At 44.3% G+C, this 20,788-nt stretch overlaps 1 protein-coding gene and 1 long non-coding RNA gene across 3 annotated transcripts in view; one reads left to right on the top strand and one right to left on the bottom strand.

Moving 5' to 3' along the window:
* The window catches only part of LOC117047085, a 90,864-nt gene that overhangs the window by 24,752 nt on the left and 45,324 nt on the right, over nucleotides 1–20,788 (bottom strand). The gene's annotated exons all lie outside the window — the stretch shown is intronic.
* FGF8 (fibroblast growth factor 8) lies at nucleotides 150–19,012 on the top strand. 2 transcript variants are annotated; one of them, XM_033149847.1, is made up of 5 exons: nucleotides 150–372; nucleotides 556–592; nucleotides 2,849–2,996; nucleotides 12,318–12,424; nucleotides 17,920–19,012. In XM_033149847.1, exons 1-5 carry the CDS (start codon nucleotides 341–343, stop codon nucleotides 18,205–18,207), a joined length of 612 nt encoding a protein of 203 aa, XP_033005738.1. In that variant the 5' UTR covers nucleotides 150–340; the 3' UTR covers nucleotides 18,208–19,012. The 2 variants fall into 2 exon arrangements, with proteins under 2 accessions (XP_033005738.1, XP_033005737.1); XM_033149846.1 differs by having other exon boundaries at nucleotides 2,816–2,996.

The raw sequence follows: 20,788 nt of genomic DNA, 5'->3' as shown, positions 1-20,788 counted from the left end.
GCAGCCGACCCCCGAGCGCGCCCTCGCCGCTTGGGCCCCCGGAGCAGCCGCGGCAAGACCGGCGCTCCCCTCGCTTTCCCGGCCCCGATCTCTTTCCGCAGCGGCGGCGGCTCTCGAGGGCATGGGCTGGCAGCGCCGAGGGTGCCCCTTGTCCTGACCGAGCCCCTTCGGGGAGGCAAGTGCCGCGTGGGGAACTGGGCGCAGAGAGACGCGCGAGGAAGAAGAGGCAGCCGAGGCAACCGGCGAGCTTAACGCAAAGCGAAAGAAGGGAGGTTGAGAAGCAGAGCCTCCCACCGTCCCGGGAACCGGCCAAGATCCAGCGCCGGGGAAACCGCTCAGGATGAATCTCTTCTCGTCCATATTCAGCTATTTGTAAGTAACCGATTATTTGGACTTTCCCGGCTTTCCCTTCCCCCCCCCAAACAACAACAACAACAACAACCCCAACAGCCTTCCTTGATTTTCCATCTTTATTTCTGCTCCATTTCAAAAGCGAAATCACCTCACCATCTACTTTGTTTTTTCCCCCTTTCCTCCGCTTTCCCATCATTCTAGGCTACTGCACTTGTTTGCTTTCTGCTTGCAGGCACAGGTAAGGAAACTGTTTTATTACTTTTTATCCTTTAAGACATTATTTGGTGCGGCTTGAAGCTCATAGCCAAATCTTTTTCAAGCATCTTTTTTTTAAAAGAAAGAAAGAAAAGAAAGCAGTTATAAGAAAAAGAAAAGGTTTAATTAGATAAGCAGTTTGATGGGAAGTGTTTGATGGAGCAACCGAAACACGCAGCAGAACATTAAATATAAAATGTTTGATAAAATTAAACGACAGGAGGTTGGTTAAAGTGAAAGTAGATGCAAGCTTGGTTCAAAAATTGAAATCGCAGACATGAGAGAAGCATGCAAAATCCAAGGCAAGAAATAGATGCTGATTAATTTAAAATGTACTGCAGTGTTTAGCCAGACATTGTGCAAGTGTGTGGATGGATGGGTAGGTAGGTAGTTATTGTTTGCTGAAATTGCAAGCACCTTTGCTCCATTGCTATGATTTTCAAAAGTTTAATAATATTTAAGGGATGGAAATTCTAACCATTATTAACTCTAGCTTGCTGGCCATCGGTAGTGCTGCTAATATATTAAACAACAGTCTGATACTGTGGGATCTATAACCCTGCTGGTGCAGTATTGATTGCAAATCCAGAGAGCCAAAGACAAATGCAATTTCCCCTAAGAAAGAGAGAGAGAGAGAGAGAGAGAGAGAGAGAGAGAGAGATAGATAACAGGTGTAAGGTTCCAAGTTAAAATTGCAAGAATCGCTTGATTTTGTAAGTCAGAGTAACAAAGATCACTCTGAATGTGAAGGAGGAACATGGGAGTTGTGTAAAAAAAAGCAACGTTGTAATATTTTGGGGGTATCAGATGGAAATCAAAGAGTGATGTGGGTGTCCACATGGTCCCCTCATCAGAGCTGGCAAAGGAATCCAGAGATATTATCAAAAGAATCTTCTGTAGGAAACACACACAGAGACACAAAGGAAAGGAAAGGAAAGGAAAATTGTCAAGGGAAGACTTCTATAAACTCCAGCTTTGAGGAGGAGGTTACTTTTCCCATTTGCATGGAATAACCTTAGCATTTGACATGGGCAGCGGGTGGGGTGGGGGGGGGAAGAGAGAAGAGCCGGGGGTTACTTCGTACACTGCCACCCCATGAGGTTGAAAGGAACAAATCTCCTCAACATTTGCTCAGAATACGTCTTTATAAATGTCAGGGGCAAACTAAACCCCTTCAGACTTAAAAGAGGAATCGGAGATGTGGAGGGGGTGGAAGAATTCTCCTAAGACCAGGCTGTGTGAGAGAGGAGAGAAACAGATCTGAGCAGTGGCAAAATCATTGTACAACTGAAGCTACACATAGCCGCTCCCCCCCCCCCGCCGCCAAACTGTTCCATAACAGAATCTACTGCTAACAGGGTTACGAGTACTTTGAATGTGTGGCTGGGGGTGGGTGGGGAGGTGGGAAACCCATAGCCAGCCTTGATGTGTATGGAAAGGCTCATAAATATTAGCTGCAAAGACAATTCCGAACTGCCTCGGCTGCTGACACAACTGATCCCTGTTTAAGGGGGATAAAATATGGCTGCTCCCCCCTCCACCTTCTTCTTTTGGTCACTGGTTACTCTGGTCCACAGCGCACAGGGCCCTTATAGCCCCACAAAGCAAAACTCTCAAACAGGCCACTTGAAAGATCAGGAAAGCAAATACCAAAGACACAGAAACAAGCCCAGTAATTGAAAGCCTTGGGATGATTACCTAGCTAGAAGTCTGTCGCACTCGTGTGCATGTTATATTGCCTGGAATGAGACGGATATGAATGATGGAGCCAGTTTATTTTTGCTCTGGTGGTGACCTTAAAGTGATTCCTGCAGAGCCTTCCTGGGTTTGAATTGGAGCAAGCAGGATCGGGACCATGCCTACTTGAGCTCCATGGCGTTTGCACCCTGGTTTGAATCGGCACAAATCTTTCTGAAATCTGAGGAGCTGTGCTGGTTGTAATTCTGTCCCTAGTGTTCCAGGTTCACCTATGTTTTCTTTATCCCATGCTTGATTCTCAACAATAAATGCCTAGGTAGCGGTTGCAATTTCTCAGTCATGGCTCGAGTCCATGCCAGGGTTTCTTATACTGACCCATAACGAACCTGGCTCTGCATTGCACCAACTCAGAGTGCTCTAAAAAATGCACCAGGAACATGCCGAGAGCGCCTTTCTCGGAGGAGTAGAGATTATAATGGTGTGTTGTATATTTTTCAATTTCCTAAAGGTAACTGTTCAGTCCCCACCTAATTTTACACAGCATGTGAGGGAGCAGAGCCTGGTGACCGACCAACTAAGCCGGCGACTCGTCCGGACCTATCAGCTGTACAGTCGGACCAGTGGGAAGCACGTGCAAATCCTGGACAACAAGAAAATCAATGCCATGGCGGAGGATGGAGATGCTCATGGTAAGGCTGTATATGCGGGCAGAAGGGCTGGGGGAGGGTGGTGGTGCGCGCAGCACAGTAATTAATGATTTCCGTCCTCTTTGTTAGCCAGAAATCATTACAAGTGTTCAGAAGGCAGGGGTCTTGCGATGGAAGAATGTGGCAATCAATATTTGTAATAATAGTACATTGCTTTCCCCCTGAGGATCAGGATAATAGCTCTGATTATGAGGAGGCGTGTGGATTTTGTTTTATTTTTTTACACCTGATCTCTCTGACCACCCAGATGATGGGGTGAGTTGCATTTAAAAAACGTTTTTTCTTTTTTGGTCGTGGTGAGGAGCGGAAAAGAAGAGGGATGCCCAAATTGTTTAGATTAGAAATAGCTGGTGCATTCCTGCAACATAGCTCTAGCTAGGATCTCTCTCAGTGATACGGAAACAAGGAAGCATGGAGGATGTGATCTGAAGCCCCAGAGTTTCCCAGAGTCTTAGGCAGAGTTTGTCACAAACTGTATTCAGGCTCTGAGTGCAGCCTGCCCAGGAGCCGAGTTCTGGCAAACACAGATCTGTGGGATGCATGGGGGGACCTGGCAGCAGATCCTCTTGTTCTCTAAAATAAAGGGGGTATGACAGGGTAGCCCTGAGCAGGTGAAAGTTTTAAATAACTTAGATCGTAAGTGTTAATTACTCTTTCAAATGCTCAAGCCACATACAAGAGGACAAGGTGCTAGCAAAACTGTGGCTTCAATAAACTGTAAGTCTTTGAGCTCCTTTCTGTAACTTTCCTTGCATGTGTGAGACACGGGACAAGGTTAGCTGACATTCTGAAAACTCCAACTTCCTTTATTTTCCGTGTGTTGGCATGTGTGCATCCTTACGTTGCACATACATATTTGTACATGCTGTATGCATCCTGCTTAGAATTCCTAGCCTTCCACATTAGATGCAACTTCTCCTTTTCACTTACAACTAAACTGCTGCAAACATTCATCCTCTCATATAGCTTTGGACTGACTGAGGATTTCAGAATGAACTTTAATAGTTGGGGCTAAGTGGGCTCTACATGTACAAAGATGTATTTTAACCTTTCAAGCAAAGCATGCCAACCTTAAAGCAACCATGATTTGAAGGAGACCAGTTTGTTTCACAAACAAAGTTCCCCCTCCCACTTAAATGTCTTATATAAAAAGAGAGATTACTTTAGATTTAAATGACAATGTTAAGAGAGGCTAGAATGAAATGAGGGAAACAGCTTGAAAAAGAAAAGACCTCTATTAAAACATAATAAAAAGGTTAAGCATTTGAAGAGCTAAGAAGCAAGCCGAGCAATGATCTAAAACAGAGAGAGAACACAAGCAGTTTTTCAGATGTAAAGTTTTAAAAGAGTCGCAAGTCTGTAAATGTTAAAATAGAGGTTCAGGATTGTTCTATATGAATCTCTGGAGAGACCCCCATGTCTGGAAGAGCTATTAAAACTCTTCTTACTTTCACCTTTTTTAACATTTCCTGAATACTTTCTCCTCTTCGCAGTCCAGTTAGGGGATCAAGTGTGCCTCGCTGCATTTTTTCTGCATCTACGTAGCCACTTTCCCTTCAAAGTTTGAGCATGAAACATAATTTTTCTGGGATAAATCTGTCACTGAAGTGAAAGAATAGAGTTGAAAATGTTAAGCTCCCCACCCCCCACCCCAAACAAAATCAACCTTTCGCACCATTAACATCAAATATTAAAACCTCAAGTCTTTATTTTATATTAAGTATTGAAAAAAATTGGGGGGGGGGGTGTCCTGAAGACTTTTTCTTTTTAAGTGATTTATTTCTGCCAATGACCGTTTTCTCTGCTGTGACATTTTTACGGCTGACTTAATGTCAGGTCCGTTTTTCTCAGTTATCTGTCTTGATTGTCAATACCTTTATCCGTTTTCTAATTAGGAGCAAAGCCCCATGCATCTTAAAACTTGGTCCACCTTTCTGATCTCTGTTTAGCCGTCTATAATCTGGATTAAAATGGTATTTATCTGTATGAGAAGGAAATTGTTCTGAAAGTGAATGATAATTGCTGTATTGGATTCTGGCTGTGTTGACGGCTGCCATTTGCTACTGGGACCTGGCTGCCGTACATATTTTCGTGCTGCCTGGGGCCTGGGATGCATCTTCCACTGCTGTGGCTTTTTGTAGGCCAGTTGTACTTAACTCTTTGCCCTTCCTGCCCCACTGTGAATCCACGTCTCTGCTTTGGAGCAGAGTTCCAAGCCAGCAGAGCCTGCCAAGCGACCAGCGATTCAGTGCTGGAGGCCAGTCACCAAAGCGGCTCGTGTGGCAAGGCAAAGCCCACCAAACAGACAATAAATCAGAAAGAGCCTTTGAAAAGGTGGAAAGGACAAAAAGGGGGGGAAGAGAGAAGCAGCAGCATGTGTTGTTCTGCCTCCGTTCGGGGCTGATTTTCTGTGTCTTTCCATCAGTCAGCAGAAGAGAGCATGGAAATTGATGCTCTTTAAACCTTTTACTGCTCTCTTGATCGACCTCCCTCGCTCGTGCCCCCCAAAGACAGATAAATAAGGGGACCTTGTCTATGTGGCTCAATGAAGAGGAGTCAGGGGTCCAATTGCTCTTTGGCAGGGGGTGGGGAGACGGGGACTTACAGATGTTAATATTTTATAGGAAGGAGAAGTGCTAAAATTAACGGGGTTGTAATGGGTCGGAAGAAGTGATGTGATGTTGTAATTCATACACAGCACAGTGTGCAGACGGGGAAGGAAGCAGCCATTCTACCAGGGTTTGGACCACCAAGGCTTGGGGCCTAGTCTAAAGGCTTAGTTTAGATAACTGTTTTCATTACTGCTAGTGAATCCCCAACTACTGACATGGTTGTTTTCTAATCTTTCCCTGTTCACCTGTGTCGAGCCATCCTCCACTATTGTTAATATTGTGGGTGTTGGCCCCTGTTGAGGAAATATAGTTATTTTGCCTCAGAGAAGCTGAGGAGAATAATAATGTTGTGGTGAGGTCCTGGCCTTTCACAGACAAAACATGCTGGTTGCAAGAGTTGGGACCTGAATGATCAAAGGGCAGAAACAACTCCCCTATGAGGAAAGGTTGCTATGTTTGAGGCTGTCCCCCCCTCCCCCCTCCCGCTACAAAAAGCCAAGTAGGGGGCATGATCAAAGTTTGTAAAGAAAAAGTTGGGTCTGAATGGTGGGAGATTTAGGAAAGGCAAATGGATGTATTTCTTCACACAGTATATAGTTACTCTTAGATTTGCTACCACAATATGCGGTAATTGCCACCAACTTGGATGGCTTTTAAAACGGGACTAGACAAATTCAGCTATTAACAGAAGCTAGTCTTGATGGCTGTGTACTACTTCCAGTATACCTCTGAACGCCAGTCACTATGGAACAACAGTGGGACAGGACTTTTGCCCTCATGTCCTTCTTGGGAGTTTCCCATAGGCATCTAGTCCACCACTATGGAACACTGGATGCAAGACCAGATGGAACTTTGGCCTGATCCAACAAGGCTCAGTCTTATGTTCTTATGAGAATGAGAGCAGAAGAATGATCTGGTGCTGAATATGTAATAGGATGAATTTCTGTGGGAAATCGTATGGATCCACAGGTGTTTCTATGATCCATAACTCTCTTTATTTAAGTCAAATATCCAGGGCCTGTTACTTTAGGATCCTGCCCATCCAAATCTAGTTTTCCTTTTGCCCATCTACGCTGTAATATTTGTTGGATGCTTTGTACCCCTATTATTATTATTATTATTATTATTATTATTCTGATGGCATCCCTGTATAGGAAAGGTTTTTTTAAAAAAAATGTTTAATGTTTTATTGTGTTTTTATATACATTGGAAGCTGCCCAGAGTGGCTGGGGCAACCTAGTCAGGTGGGCAGAGTACAAATTATCATCATCATCACCACCAGAGGAAGAGACTGTTTCTCTTCATAAACCATCTCAGGTTTGCTCCAGGCCCACTACTTTGCCAAATGAGTGTTGTGTGTGTGTCAGTGGCAATGGTGATGGAGGAGTGAGCTGTAGGTTCCTGTGAAATAACATACCCCAGAAAAGCGTCTTAACCAGCCCCTAGCTATATACGGTACATAAATGCAGCTTCCATTAGCTCGGGGATACTAGGTTTGAGACCATTGATTTATTCTACTCTCAGTTACTGTTGCATCTTGGATTTTATTGCTCCTGTTTATTTAGCTCTAACAAAGTGTCAGACACTGGGCAGGCCACAGAACAAGCCTTGTAAGCCAACTCTGGATTGAAATATATGGTGGAAATCAAATAAATAAATAAGCAAGTGATACAGTCCCTGCCTTCCAAGCTTTGTAAAATTGATAGGACAAAAGGGAGAGGGGCAGAGCTTGAGAAAGGTTTCAAGTTGTCCTCATGAATGGCTAAAAAGAGAAAGCATTGTGGAGTGGAGTGGCCTTTTAAGCACTGGCTTCATGGCCACAGCACTGAAAGATTTCCCATGGTCCTATTCAGATTAGAAATACCTCGCCCCCTTGCCCTGCCTGAGGAAGCCAGATCACAAGGGCAAAATGAGTGGTTTGTGCACAGCCAAAGTCAAGGGCCAAAAAGCCTTGTAAAGGTCAAAGGGCAAGGTATAAGTGAAATAGAAAAGTCTACTCCTGCAAATGAACTGCAACTGCTTCTGAAGTGTCTCTCTTCCCATGAAGAAGGATATTTAAAAAGCGTCTTCTGATGCTTTTTCATACAATGCTTATAGCACATCAAATGTAGAGTAGCTGCTTGATTGCTACAAGGGATTTAAACATCTTACTTCAAAAAACCTCCCATTTCAGGCACATCACATTTCCCTAACTTTCAAATCATCGCAATACAGTATATTATTGCTGGAGTAAAAAGGCCATTGCGTTTTGAAGTGATGCTGTCTGGAACATGGCAGTGCTACAATTGGCTACTGATTAAGCCCAGCATCACTGACAGTCTGGACCCAAAATGTCCCTCAACCAAACCTCAGGCATCTGGTGACCCAAACCCTAGTGCTCCGTTTGCCATGAGGAGGCATGCATAAGAGCTAAGCTGGTTACAAAATGGGAAAATGATCCTCAACAGTTTGCTTGCCCACCATCGGACCAGACAGTAAGTCTATATGTTTTGCCCGTTTTCACAACTTGAATAGTTTCTTTGACCCTTTCCTGTGTCTGTAGGTCAGATGAGAAACCTTCATTAGCTAAAATTCGTTCTTCTGTTTAAAACTTTCTCACTTCCTTTTTCTCTCCCACGTTACCAATATTCACATGTGATACATTCCAGATGAAAAATGTTGGTGTTAGGGAAGATCCACATGTTGTCATTGCAGGCAGTTTCCTAAGTCCCCCTCTCCAATTCCCTCAGACAGAGCCACTCTTGGGGAAACATGGGTTAAAATGACTGGGGGAAGGTGGAACATTTGCAGGAGAGAATTAGAGGGGGGTTAAGCACCCCCTTGCCAGTTCTCCTCTATTCCCTCCCTATATTAGCATTACGAAACCCATGCAAAGTTTGAAATCCTGTGTTTTTTCTCCTACTGGGAAGTTCCACCGTTAGTGTCACAGGTGAATATATCCCTTGGTTTGAAGATTTAGCTGGCACTTCTACTTGATGTCCTGAGTTTCGACAGTTTTGCTTCTTTTGGAAGCGCCTTCTCTTTTTGGTAAACTGAATGCTCCACTTCCTTTACAATGGGGTCCTATCATCCAGCCTTTCTAGGTGTTTGTGTTATGGAAATGTGCTGTAAAAACTATCATCTGATTGGCTGAGCACAAGCAGAAGAACAGGAGAGGTTGTGTTTATGTTTTGCCTAATGATTAGAACAAACTCATTCGAGTTTTGCATTGGGGTGGGTGAATCATTCAGCAGCAAAGGTGATGCAGAAAAGCTGCTTTTTCTCAGCAAATTTCAAGGTCTCTTTTGATCCTTCTTTTGACTGATTAGAGTTTTCAGCTTTGTATTTGTGAATATGAGGCATGGATACCACAGACCACATATAGCTTGACAATGCATAAGGTTTGTGTATGAAACTCAGGATCACCTTTTCTTCAGAAGACCTTGTCAGACATAGTAGGTCTCAGACTCTAGAATTTGGGGAATAGGCACTGACTCACTATTTACTAGAAGGATTCCCTTACCCCCTGTGTGCCCACTGGACCACTTCAATCTATGGAACTGGCCATTTTACAAGCGCCAAACAATGTTCGCTACACGCTTGCAAGGAATCAATCTTTCAGATAGGCAGCACCTACTCTTTAGAAGTCCCTGTTCATTAATATTAGGCAGGCACCTTTGTGGTATTGGTTTAACCAGGCATGTAATTTTGACACACAATTTTATTATGTACAATTGTTTAAAAATTGCAGGTTTCATTTGTATATAAAAATTATTTTAACTTTTCCTTAATGTTTGCTTTTATTGATTTTTATTTCAAATGAATATTTTAGATTTTTCTTTGCATGCCCCTTAGAGGCCTTCTATTGAGTAAATTGGATATAAACATAAATTGACAAACAAACAATTATTCCCTGCACTGCTACAGCAGCAGCAAATATATGCTGCAGCTGGAGATTTGAGACAGAGGCTTGTTGAGTCCAGTTGAGACCCACAGGGTTTTCACTGTCTCCTACAGTATGCCAATCCTTCTAGTATAACTACATAACCGAATCTCTTCCACTGTTAAGTCTGATTGACTTGTTGTGATGGCTAAAACCATTTTACTTTGCTCTGTGATAGGGGCAGGAAACATGTTATTGCTGGACTACAACTCCCATCATACCTGACCGTTGCCATGCTTGCTGAGACTAACATAGCAACATAGATTAGGGATACAGGTTCCCTGCTCCCGCTCTAGAACATCTCATTGCTCCCTCCCAGATTCCCAAGTACCAAGATACCATCATTAAAGCTTCTGGCCCATTCTGCAGATATATTGGTCTCAAAACTATCCATGATGGTGGCAAGTGCATTAAATCTGGACCTGCCTTGGTAGCAGAGAAAGGGGGAGCAGAGTCCCTTTCTAAGAGCAAAGGGGACATGTGAGGGATTGGACCCCTTCCCTCTCCAGTGCCTTGTCAGAAGTTTTTCACTATAATGCTTTCCATGCAGCAAAATGGGCCTGGGACAGCCAGTAACCTGTCCTGTTCACAATAGGTGGTGTGATGAGATGGTCCTAGACAGGAGTGTGTAAGTGAAACATGTGTGAAATTGAGAATCACAAACAAGGAAGAACTATTTTGCCTGTACCCAAGACATGGTGAATTCCATAATGTGACATTGCTAGAGGGATAAAGTCTAACTTATCATAACTGGCACTGCAACAGCAATGGGAGACAAGTACTGATGATGTATTGAGCATCACCAAGAGTAATGACTGCCTGGGTTCTGGCTTGTGAGCACACCTTCCCTTTAAAGTCATAAAAGAGCAAAACCAGTTTTGGTGCCTAGGACACTTTGAATCCCCATTCAACTGACCAAAAATGCTGCACAGTACATAAATGTTGCTCTGTTTCCTCTCATGTACAATAACAGAGAAGGGCTGGGATGGGTGATATGGCCCTTTGGGGTTGGCTGGCTCCATCTCTTTGGGGTTCCTGCAGCAGCAAGAAGAAGGGGACTAACCATTGATCTGTGATTTGCATAGCTGCTTTGAAAGTTAATCAATGCCTCCATTAAAAAAACTGAGACTAAATCAATACGCCCTCTCAACTCTCGCAAAGGTGAAATGCATTAAGGGGCTGCCCTTACCCTTCCTGGCTTCCTCTACCAGCTGCAAAGTCAGCATCGGTGCAGAGAGACAGAGAAAGGACTTAAACTGATCATATGGAGCTTCCTGACCTACACAGAAAAGAGATGTAAGAAGAGCAAGGGGACCAAGTATAAAAATACCAAATTTGAAACTAATTTCCCTGCTGCTACTGCCCAAATCATTGTGCATCCTTTTAAAGTAGGATGATTTAAAGCAATTACTGGCCAGGGCTTTATATTAACCTTGTGTCCTGTAGCCTTTCTGTGTTGTCTGCCACAGACACGTGCCCAGTTATTTCTCTATAACGAGAGCACAAGGGATCTTTTGCTTTAAACAGCAACTGAAAGTCCATTGGTTTTGGAAATGGAAGTATATAAGACATTCCACCCAGAGCTGTAAGACTTGCAATAGCCATCATGCATGGCTGACTCTTGAAAATAGGTCTGGTTCTATCTATTGCTTGAATTTAGGGTGTCTGTCTCCTGAAGAAACAGGACTGCTGAAACGCCTGCTGAAAACTTTTCTATTCCACCAGGCCTATGCAGGCAATTAAGAGTACATCTCCCGCAATGGTCTATTGATGTTTGTTTTTTATTTCCTTTTGTTTTTAACTTTCTAAGATTTTATTGTCTGGTTTTATGTGTTTATATCATTGTAAACCATTGTGATATATTTTTTTATGATACAGCAGTGTAGGATTTTTAAAATAAATAAATAATAAGTAAGAAGGAGATTTTGCAACATTTGAATGGAAGCGCCATTGTTTGTTTGTTGCTGCTACTATGGGTGAACAAGCAGGGAGCCACCCAGTACATGTAGTGACTGTGTAAGCCACATTTTTTCCAGGCTTCTCCACTGATTTTGATGGCAGTGGCAGCAAAAAGAAAACAAATTTAAAATAGACACAGCACTTGGGTGAGGAGAGCCTAGTAGTGCCTTGATGGTGGGGAGGATGCAAATCACCTCCTACCCTAGCCATTGAATCAATCATTTGATGAGAGGAGAGGAGGCAATAGCTCTCTTCCTCAGTTGATGTGCATGGAGGTGAGAGGGGTGTGTGTGTGTGTGTGTGTGTGTGTGTGTGTGTTTAAAAGACGGGGTTTGGGGTACTATACATGCCCCCTTTTGGTAACACCCATCACTAGCAAGTTGCTTTTGAAGAGTTGGCCAAGGTTGAATGTGACACTTGGTCTTATAATTAGTTCACCCTGATCCTTCTCTTAGGGGAGGGCCATAGCTCAGTGCTAGAGCATCTGCTTTGCATGTAGAAGGTCCTAGGTTCTATCCCTGGCATCTCCAGTTAGAACCAGGACCATCCGCTCTCTGGCAGAAAAGTATTGTAGAAAATACTGAGCTATATGGACCAATGGTCTCACTTGATAGAAGTCAGCTTCCTATGTATTACTATAACAAATGCTATAAGGAGGGACACATCATCCCTTCCCTTTGGTTGCGTGGTCCGTGCTGCCTAAGAAAATTCTAATTCTAGAAGACAAATTATCCTCTTGGAATGCTGTATGTGGTGCCCATCTTGTAACATTCATGTGACTCATTTTCTTGTCATCTTCTCCTGCTCCAGCCAAGCTCATTGTGGAGACCGACACATTTGGGAGCAGAGTAAGAATCAAGGGAGCTGAGACAGGCTTCTATATCTGCATGAACAAGAAAGGAAAGCTGATTGGCAAGGTAAGGGGTCTTCTGGGGTAGGAATTGCTTGCTATGCAACAAGGGGAGGAGCAGGACAATCTTCTCAGGAACAAAATATGGGAATGGAAGGGCAAAAGGGCCTACTACTGAAGCTGGAAGTGAGCTTGTTCACATGCAGAGCCGTCTCATCCATAGAAGCCGGTGGCGCGGTGCGCCAGGGCGCTGGGCGCCCCAGGGGCGCCCCCGCGAGCCCGCCGGCATACCGGGCTCCTCCTCCCCAACCCGCCCCCGCCCCCACGGGCAGGCGGGCACTCGCGCGCCGGCGGGCGGGCTGTAAGCCGCCCGCCCTCGCCTCCCAGAGCCCCAGCTGGAGCGCTGGAGCGGCGCGGGGCTTTGCGCGACCTTCCAGCACTCCAGCTGGGGCTCTGGGAGGCGAGGGCGGCCGGCTCGCGCTCCCGCCCGCCCGATGCAGCGCGAGCTGCCCAGCAGCGCCGCGCCGTCCAGCTGCGCGCGGAGCGCGAGCTGCGCGGGAGCGCGAGCCGGCCGCCCTCGCCTCCCATCCCGGAAGCGCTGGAAGGGCGCGCAGAGCCCCGCGCCGCTCCAGCGCCACGCCCCTCACCCCCCGCTCGCCCACCCCCCTCCCAAGGGGCGGCAAGCGCGGGAGGGAGGCGGCGGAGAGGCGGCATGGCGGGGGCGCCAGAGGGATAGCCGCGCCAGGGCGGCAGATCCCCTTAAGACGGCTCTGTTCACATGTATTCACTTATGCTGTATTTCATGTGGATACTGCTGTGGTTAGTCAGAACCACACATGTGCTGAAATTTAAGCAAATGTCTAAAGATGAGGAGCAGTAGAGGTTGGTCCATTAGAGCAGGGCCACTCCAGCCCTAGCCTACCCTCAATGACAAAAACATTCCAAGACTGAAAATCTGCTGTATCAACTCTTCTCCATCATTAATATGCTGGGCAAGTATCTGGAGGCCCTCTTTCGCATGGCCAGGAGTAGCAGACAATTTAAAAGGCTTGAACATACATACACCCAAGCACACACACTAACTTCTTGCTATGGGAGGTATCAAATGGCTTTTCTCTCAGGTTATGTCTCCATTGGAGGGGAAGTCTCATTCCCCCAACACTCAAGCAGCAACTCTGTATTGCTGAGAAACACGATGCCACCTAGTGCCTCCATTCCTCTTGAGGTTATAATGTACAGGGTTGTTATGAGACCATCACAGGCACCTATTAAAAGATAGAGCCTATGGCATTCATAGCATCCTATATACATTGGGATGGGGAGGGGGCAGTCTTTTAGACAACTCCCAGTCAATTACATATGCCGGAAATACATTAGATTACATACATTTTGTGTGTGTGTGTGTGTGTGTGTGTGTGTGTGTGTGTGTTCATTAGTGTTAGAGCATCCTCAGGAAATGGCTGTCCAGTCTTGGACAGAAGATTTCCAGCAAGGAAAAGCTGTCCAACTCCCTTTGTGATTAGTTCCAATGTGGAAGTGTTCCTACCACTAGGACAATTTCTCCTCTAAAATCTGCCATCCCACAACTTATGCCCATTTCTGATGACGAAAGTCTCACCTCCCTTTCTCTCCTCTCCTATTAACACACACAAGTCTGGGATGCTCATAACTGTTCACCAAAAAACAACCACCATGCAAATAATAAATGAAAATACCAAAGCAATATACTATATAAAAAACAATATACTATCCAAAAACCAGTTAGGATCTGATGATTTGCTGTGATGACCTGCTCTGTATTTGTATGGTTTACCACTTATGCACAGGCAGTGTTGCTGTTTCATATTAAATGCATCACACCCTTTGATCAATTAGAAAAGCAGAATACACTAAACCAAATGAAAACCCAAGAATTGGCCTAGAAGGTCTCCTCTCCACTCCCTATAAATACAGCTATCCTCAAGCATCTCCTTTATCTGACACCTACTTGTCATCTGTTTCACTGTTCAGATGCTAGTAGCTTTCCACTTGGCATATAAAATAAAATTAGAAGGCCATATTGATTTTATTTATTTTTGTCTAGAGAGAGCATTTCCCCATTGTCTTGCCATAAACCCTCATGTGGCCTTTAAAAAAATAAGCAAGTGAGGCTCTTGTGCAGCAATGCTCTGCTGTTTCCAGAATGTTTTATCATTACGTTTTGTTTTCCTCTGTGGGATGTGCACTCCAGGGCTGGTAAGAGACAGCACACACCTGCCTGCCTTTTGCTCTGTTTTGTTGATGAACCACCACCAGAGTAAGCCCGTCTCCCCCAGCTACCCCTTTCACTCTTATAGTTGTGCATATGGCTATTTCAAACCTGGAGCACAATCAGTGTTATCACAAGCATTGTATTAAGGATACATTTTCTCCCACTGCAAAGAAAGAAAAGAAATTGTCCAAGCCCTAATCTAGCATACTACAGAGTAAGATCCATTGAACTTGGCAACTCCTGAATAAACATATTTAGGATGGCACTGTTGGTCTTCTTTGTAACATGGTTTTTTGGGAGTTTTTGCTTTTGGAAAAAGCATTTCAATATGGTGTAATAAGAAATGATACAGTTCAGGAAAAGCTTTACCAGCTGATTTTGCTGATGTGTGTAAACTGGCCCTGAGCACAGATCTAAGACTTCTTGGAAGCAGAACTTGGAATGCGTTTGCTACCAAGAGGGGGGGGGGACATGATTGAATTAGACTTTACAGCAGAGGTAGGGGGACTTTTTAAACTCAAGGGTCACATACTCTTTGGGGAGCATGCTCAGGGGCTGCAAACTAGTAGTAACACCCCTTTTCTTATTCTGCTGCCCGCTCCTATTCCTTTCTCCCCCTTCTCTTCTCTTATTACCCAACACAAAAACACAGTGGGCTGTTCATGAGAGAAGTGCTTGCTCTCTTCTTCCACCAGCAACTTCCTTGGCTTGTATGCTGGGGGCTGACAAAGTGGCTTGCTTCTCCCAGGGTCCAGCACTGAAACATTGTTCTCTGTCATCCCACATTATAGCCTTGGGTTTACCCTTAAAGAATTCCCATATGAAGCAGCTCCACTTTTCTAGCCCCTATCTAAGAACATAAGATGAGTCTAGCATCCTGTTCTCAAAGCATCCAGCCAGATGCCAATGGGAAGCCTGCAAGCCAGACATGAGTGCAATAGCACTCGGCCCACCTGGGATTACTAGCAGCTGGTATTCACAGGCATCTAGAAAAATGAAATTAGGCTTCTTCTTTTTTTGGCCCATCAGCATTTGCAAAAATAGTTCTAGTTCTACCAAAACAGTCCACAAAAGCCCTAGTGTCCTACCTGAACACACATTGTTCATTAAATTTTGTTCATTGCACTACTACTATAGTGCAGAATTTCAAATCTTGGGAAGAACTGCACACAAATACATAAATATTTAAATTTCCCCTTGCCATAAGCCAGGGGTTCCCAAACTAAGGGGGGCGGATGCGGCCCAATCGCCTTCTAAATCCAGCCCGCGGACAGTCCGGGATCAGCGTGTTTTCACATGAGTAGAATGTGTGCTTTTATTTAAAATGCATCTCTAGGTTATTTGTGGGGCATAGGAATTCGTTCATATTTTTTTTCAAAATATAGTCCGACCCCCCACAAGGTCTGAGGGACAGTGGACCGGCCCCCTGCTGAAAAAGTTTGCTGACCCCTGGCATAAGCCAAGCCACAAAGGCAGAGAATGACTGTAGCTCAGTGGTAGTGTGCACACTTTACATGTAAATGGTCTCTCTTAGGCTCAGTCTTCAGAAAGGGCTGTGAAAGAACCCTGTCTGAAACCCTGGAGAGACTCTGCCAATCAATGTAAACACAATGTTGAGCTATACGGAGCAATAGCCCAACTCTGTTTAAGGCAATTTCCTATGCTCCATCCTATGTAAGCACTTACTTTGCTTTGCCAGCAGTGACCTTGCAGTTTCTCCTCTCTGTAGAATTACTTGCTCAGCCATGGATAATTAACCATGACCTTCCAACAGCTTAGCTTTCCTCAACCTAGATGTCCTCTTCTTCCTTTTACCTTTGTCCTGGGTGCTGCTTGTGCGATCTGTTCCTGATTAGAACCAATCAGGGGACAGGTGGCTGCATTGCTTGCATTCCAATAAGTATTTGAGTGCTTGTTGCCATTGCCTCATTTCTCAGGTACAGTGGTACCTTGGGTTACAAACACTTTGGGTTACAGACTCCGCTAACCCAGAAGTAGTGCCTTGGGTTAAGAACTTTGCCCCAAGATGAGAACAGAAATTGTGCGGTGGTCGTGGGAGGCCCCATCAGCTAAAGTGGTACCTCAGGTTAAGAACGGTTTCAGGTTAAGAACGGACCTCTGGAACGAATTAAGTTCATAACCACTGTATTGACTAGGTTGGTACCCTGTTTCTCCTAAAATAAGACATAGCCATAAAATAAGCCATAGCAGGATTTCTATGCATTTGCGAAATATAAGCCGTTCCCCAAAAATAAGCCATACCCCGAAAATAAGCCATAGTGATGCGGCACCTCCCATTAAAACAGCCTGGAGAGGCGTGGCTATGCAGCGTACCGATGTGATGCGGTTAAAATAAGACATCCCCTGAAAATAAGCCATACTGTGTTTTGTTGAGCGAAAAAATATATAAGACGGTGTCTTATTTTAGGAGAAACATGGTAGTTGATGGGTTGACTAACTATATATCTTCTATCAGCCAGCGATGTCAACCAATCCTTGTGTGAGTGTGCTGAAGTAGGTCTGAGCATAGCTGCAGATTTCTCTGCAGCATCCTGGGGCAGAGGTGGCATGGTGGGGAACATTTCCAAGTATATTAAGCATAATCTTTGCACATAATCATCCACTCTGTGCTAGTGGAAGGCTGAGGACAGTAGAAATTCACAATCTAGGTGATTTCTCTTGAGTCCCCTCTGAGTTTGTCAGTTGGTGTGAAGTGTCAGGTTGGGGTTGAATGTGAGCCACCAAACAATCCTATATGCATCCCTCATGAGTTGGTTTGCATTCAAACAAAGCAATCCTTAGCAACATCCCAGGTCTGTCGGAGTTTTTTCATAAGTGCTAAGGACACTTTGCAGCTTCTGAAGGTGGCCTTTTCAATATAGATTTACACATTACAGCAGATCTACACATTACACTTTAGCCAGAGAACTTCACAAGCCAATAAATAGCTAGAGAAAACCGTTTGATGTGAACTGTTTAGTTTGATGTGAACTGTTTAATTTGTATTCCTGGAGTTCCCACAAACTTTGAATTGGATGCATTGACTGTTGTGGATAATACAAAGTACAGAACAGACTTAACTGTGCCTTTGGTACATCATTGGGGGATGTTTGTTAGACAATAAGCATTCTTGGCATAATAGCACCCAGGTCAAACAGTGTTCAAAGCATGGTCAAGCGCTGTCACTACTTACAAAGTCCCTGCCCCCCTATTTTTAGACCAGGACAACCTGGCTCTGGTTCCATGGGGAGACATGGGGGAAAGATGAAGGGCACCTCCATTCACTTGTCTCCTATTGTTCCCACCTGCAGAGCAATGGCAAGGGCAAGGACTGTGTCTTCACCGAGATTGTGCTGGAGAACAACTACACAGCATTGCAGAACGCAAAGTATGAAGGGTGGTACATGGCCTTCACCCGGAAGGGGCGTCCCCGCAAGGGCTCGAAGACTCGCCAGCATCAGCGTGAGGTGCACTTCATGAAGAGGCTACCCAAGGGCCACCAAACAACAGAGCCTCACAGACGCTTCGAATTTCTCAATTACCCTTTCAACCGGAGGAGTAAAAGGACTCGGAACTCCAGCCCCAAGCCCACACCCTGACCCACCACCCTCCTTAGTGCCACTTGGGTCCACCCTCCTTTCCCTTTTTTGTTGGAGGACATTCTGTAGAGACTTTTAACTGATGGACAATGCCTAGAGACTTAACCTGTGATGATAATTAAAACGAGGGTGGAAGACGAGGGGGAAACCAAACTTGATCTAGTTGTTTATAATTGTTTTTTTGTGTTTTTTAAAAAACAAAAAGAGGCTCTATTTTTGTATTCCAACTTTACTGCTTTTTAAAGAAAAAGCACTGTAATGTTAAAAGACTTGTGAAGGGTTGCTCTTCACTTAAGAAACATTTTTGAGTCCATGGGGGGCGTGTTATGTTTTAATAGACTTAAAAAAAAAAGTGGGGTGGGGATGGGTAGGAGGTAGTTGATCTAGGGGTAAGCATAGAACCTGCCCTCTTCAATCAAATAATAAATTTTGGGACCAAATTTCTACCTCAAATAAAACAAATGTAATAGAAACACAACCCATTAAGAGCTTTTGTGCAAGCTCCATTAATTTTGATGGGTCTGTGTGGATGTTCCTGGTACCTGCAGACTGTGGCCTTTCTCAGAGTCAAATGGGTGCGAGTCCCTTTGTAACCAGCGAGAGACTTGCAGGCACCAACAGGGTGGGATATGAAGTCACTGTTTCCATTTCTGAATGAGAGAGGGAGAGCAGAATCCCCAAGGAGGAATGAATGAACGCCACCACAGAGGTGGTGCTGAGATGATGGCCGCCAGCTTTGCTTTGTATGTTCTATCCAAGCTTATCATGTCTCCAGAGGTCTGCATTTTTATTATTATTCTGTAGACCATTTTGGGGGGGTATTTGTTATGACAATAAAGTGCCACTGACTTCAAATGTTATATATTTCCCCATTACACCCCCGTTTCATCGAAGGTGCTTCTTGTCTCAAGTTTCCCAACGAGACTGAACTGGGATCTCACTCATGTTACAGGCATGGAGGATGGTTGGGCCCCTAAAAAGCCAAAAGTAAAATAAGAAAGGAAGCCTTGCTCCCACTAAACTGGTGTTAGCAATCTGAACCTCCCCCCAGCCCATATCTGACTCTTCAGAAATGTTGCCTGGCCCTTCACCAACCTTGATAAGAGCTTCCAGCCTTGCTTGCAGATCCTCCTTTGGCCAAGAAACCCTTGAGAATCCTATACCAGGGCTGTCCAACAGGTTGGTCCATGGTCGATCCTGGTTGATCTTGGGATCCTCATCAAATTACACCCCCCAAAAAAACACTTTGTAACAACTTTGGCTCCCTAAAAAAATCTCAACAACTTTGATCACTGCCAGTTTTTTTTTATAGTGGGAATAGATCACAATCTCTTAGAATTTGGACAGCCCTGTCCTATACTGATGAGGGTTTCTGTGTATGAGATACTGATGTTGGCCTTTAATCGCCACAGAAAATATTGCTTGCCTTACTGCCTGTGTCCCAGTTTATTTCTCTGCAGGGAGCCCTGATTAGATCCAGCTACACAAGCCTTGAATGGGCTGCTGAATGGTGGCATCTTTTGTCTAATCAGGAACTTCAGAAGGCTTAACTAATACTTTTAAGAGCGAGGAGGGAGGGAGAGATGCTGAGCTGGACAGTTCGGTTTGAAAGGGGTACTACTTTGCAGAGGATTATTTAAAATAACAACAAAAGAAAAGATACTTTTGAAAACTTCAGTGTGTGGAAGCTGTGAGCTGGCTTGTTGTCACAGCACATCTTTCTTGTGGGGTAGTTTGTCTCCTTGAGGGTTTTTTTTTTTAAGAAAAATTGTTACTGTGTACAAATTGAATATGAAATTGTCTGAAATATTTATTTAATATGTGCATTAAATTTTTCTACTAGTATAAATGGGGTGTGCCCTCTCTGGCTGTGTGATTTGTAGCAGGGCTAGGAATCTCTCTCTCTCTCTCTCTCTCTCTCTCACTCACTCACTCACTCTCTCTCTCTCTCTCTCTTTTGGGGTGGCGCTGGAAGAAGACAAAGGATTGGGAGGGGAAAATTTGCAAACACCAGAGGTGAGAAAAAAAAAACTGGGTTGCAAATCCTTTAAGGGTTGGCACCTGGCTTTGGCTCTCTGGGGACAGGTCATCACAACAGCTGCTTGTGTTTCTTGTGGACATTTTAACAATGTAACTAATTGTCGCCTTTGAAAAGTCTTGGAATGGGAGTATTTTTTTCAAAGCTTGTGGTGGTGTCCAGATTCTTAACAGCTTGGGAAGGGCAGCTAGTATGGCTACAGGAAACTTTGAAATGCTGCCTTAAATTATCAATACTCTGGAAATTGAATTAAAAGCATTTTCGTAGCTAAAAGCCAGAAGCACTCCCCCCCCCCCCAAAGGAGAGGTTGACCCGCTTACTACAAACATTCATTTAAGTTGACAACATTTTTAATTATATTTATTATTATTATTATTATTATTATTATTATTATTATTATTATTTATTACAAATACATTGCATTAGGACACAATCCTTTGCCCATTTACTTGGGAGCCAGTCCCGTTGAACTTAAGGAGTTTAGCTTTTAAGGAGACATGCACAGGACTACATTATGTTTTAGGAGCTAATAAATATTGTGAT

This window comes from Lacerta agilis, chromosome 5 (assembly GCF_009819535.1).
Source record: "Lacerta agilis isolate rLacAgi1 chromosome 5, rLacAgi1.pri, whole genome shotgun sequence".
Lineage (NCBI taxonomy): Eukaryota > Metazoa > Chordata > Lepidosauria > Squamata > Lacertidae > Lacerta > Lacerta agilis.
Note: the sequence above shows the minus strand (reverse complement) of the source record. Positions and strands in the feature narration are given on the sequence as shown.

What these genes read in the sequence shown, in the direction of transcription:
- FGF8 (XM_033149846.1), top strand. Translation starts at nt 341, where the DNA reads ATGAATCTCTTCTCGTCCATATTCAGCTATTT. An exon ending in CTTTCTGCTTGCAGGCACAG is followed by an intron (nt 593 to 2,815) that starts GTAAGGAAACTG and finishes AATTTCCTAAAG; the next exon opens with GTAACTGTTCAGTCCCCACC. An exon ending in GGAGGATGGAGATGCTCATG is followed by an intron (nt 2,997 to 12,317) that starts GTAAGGCTGTAT and finishes CTCCTGCTCCAG; the next exon opens with CCAAGCTCATTGTGGAGACC.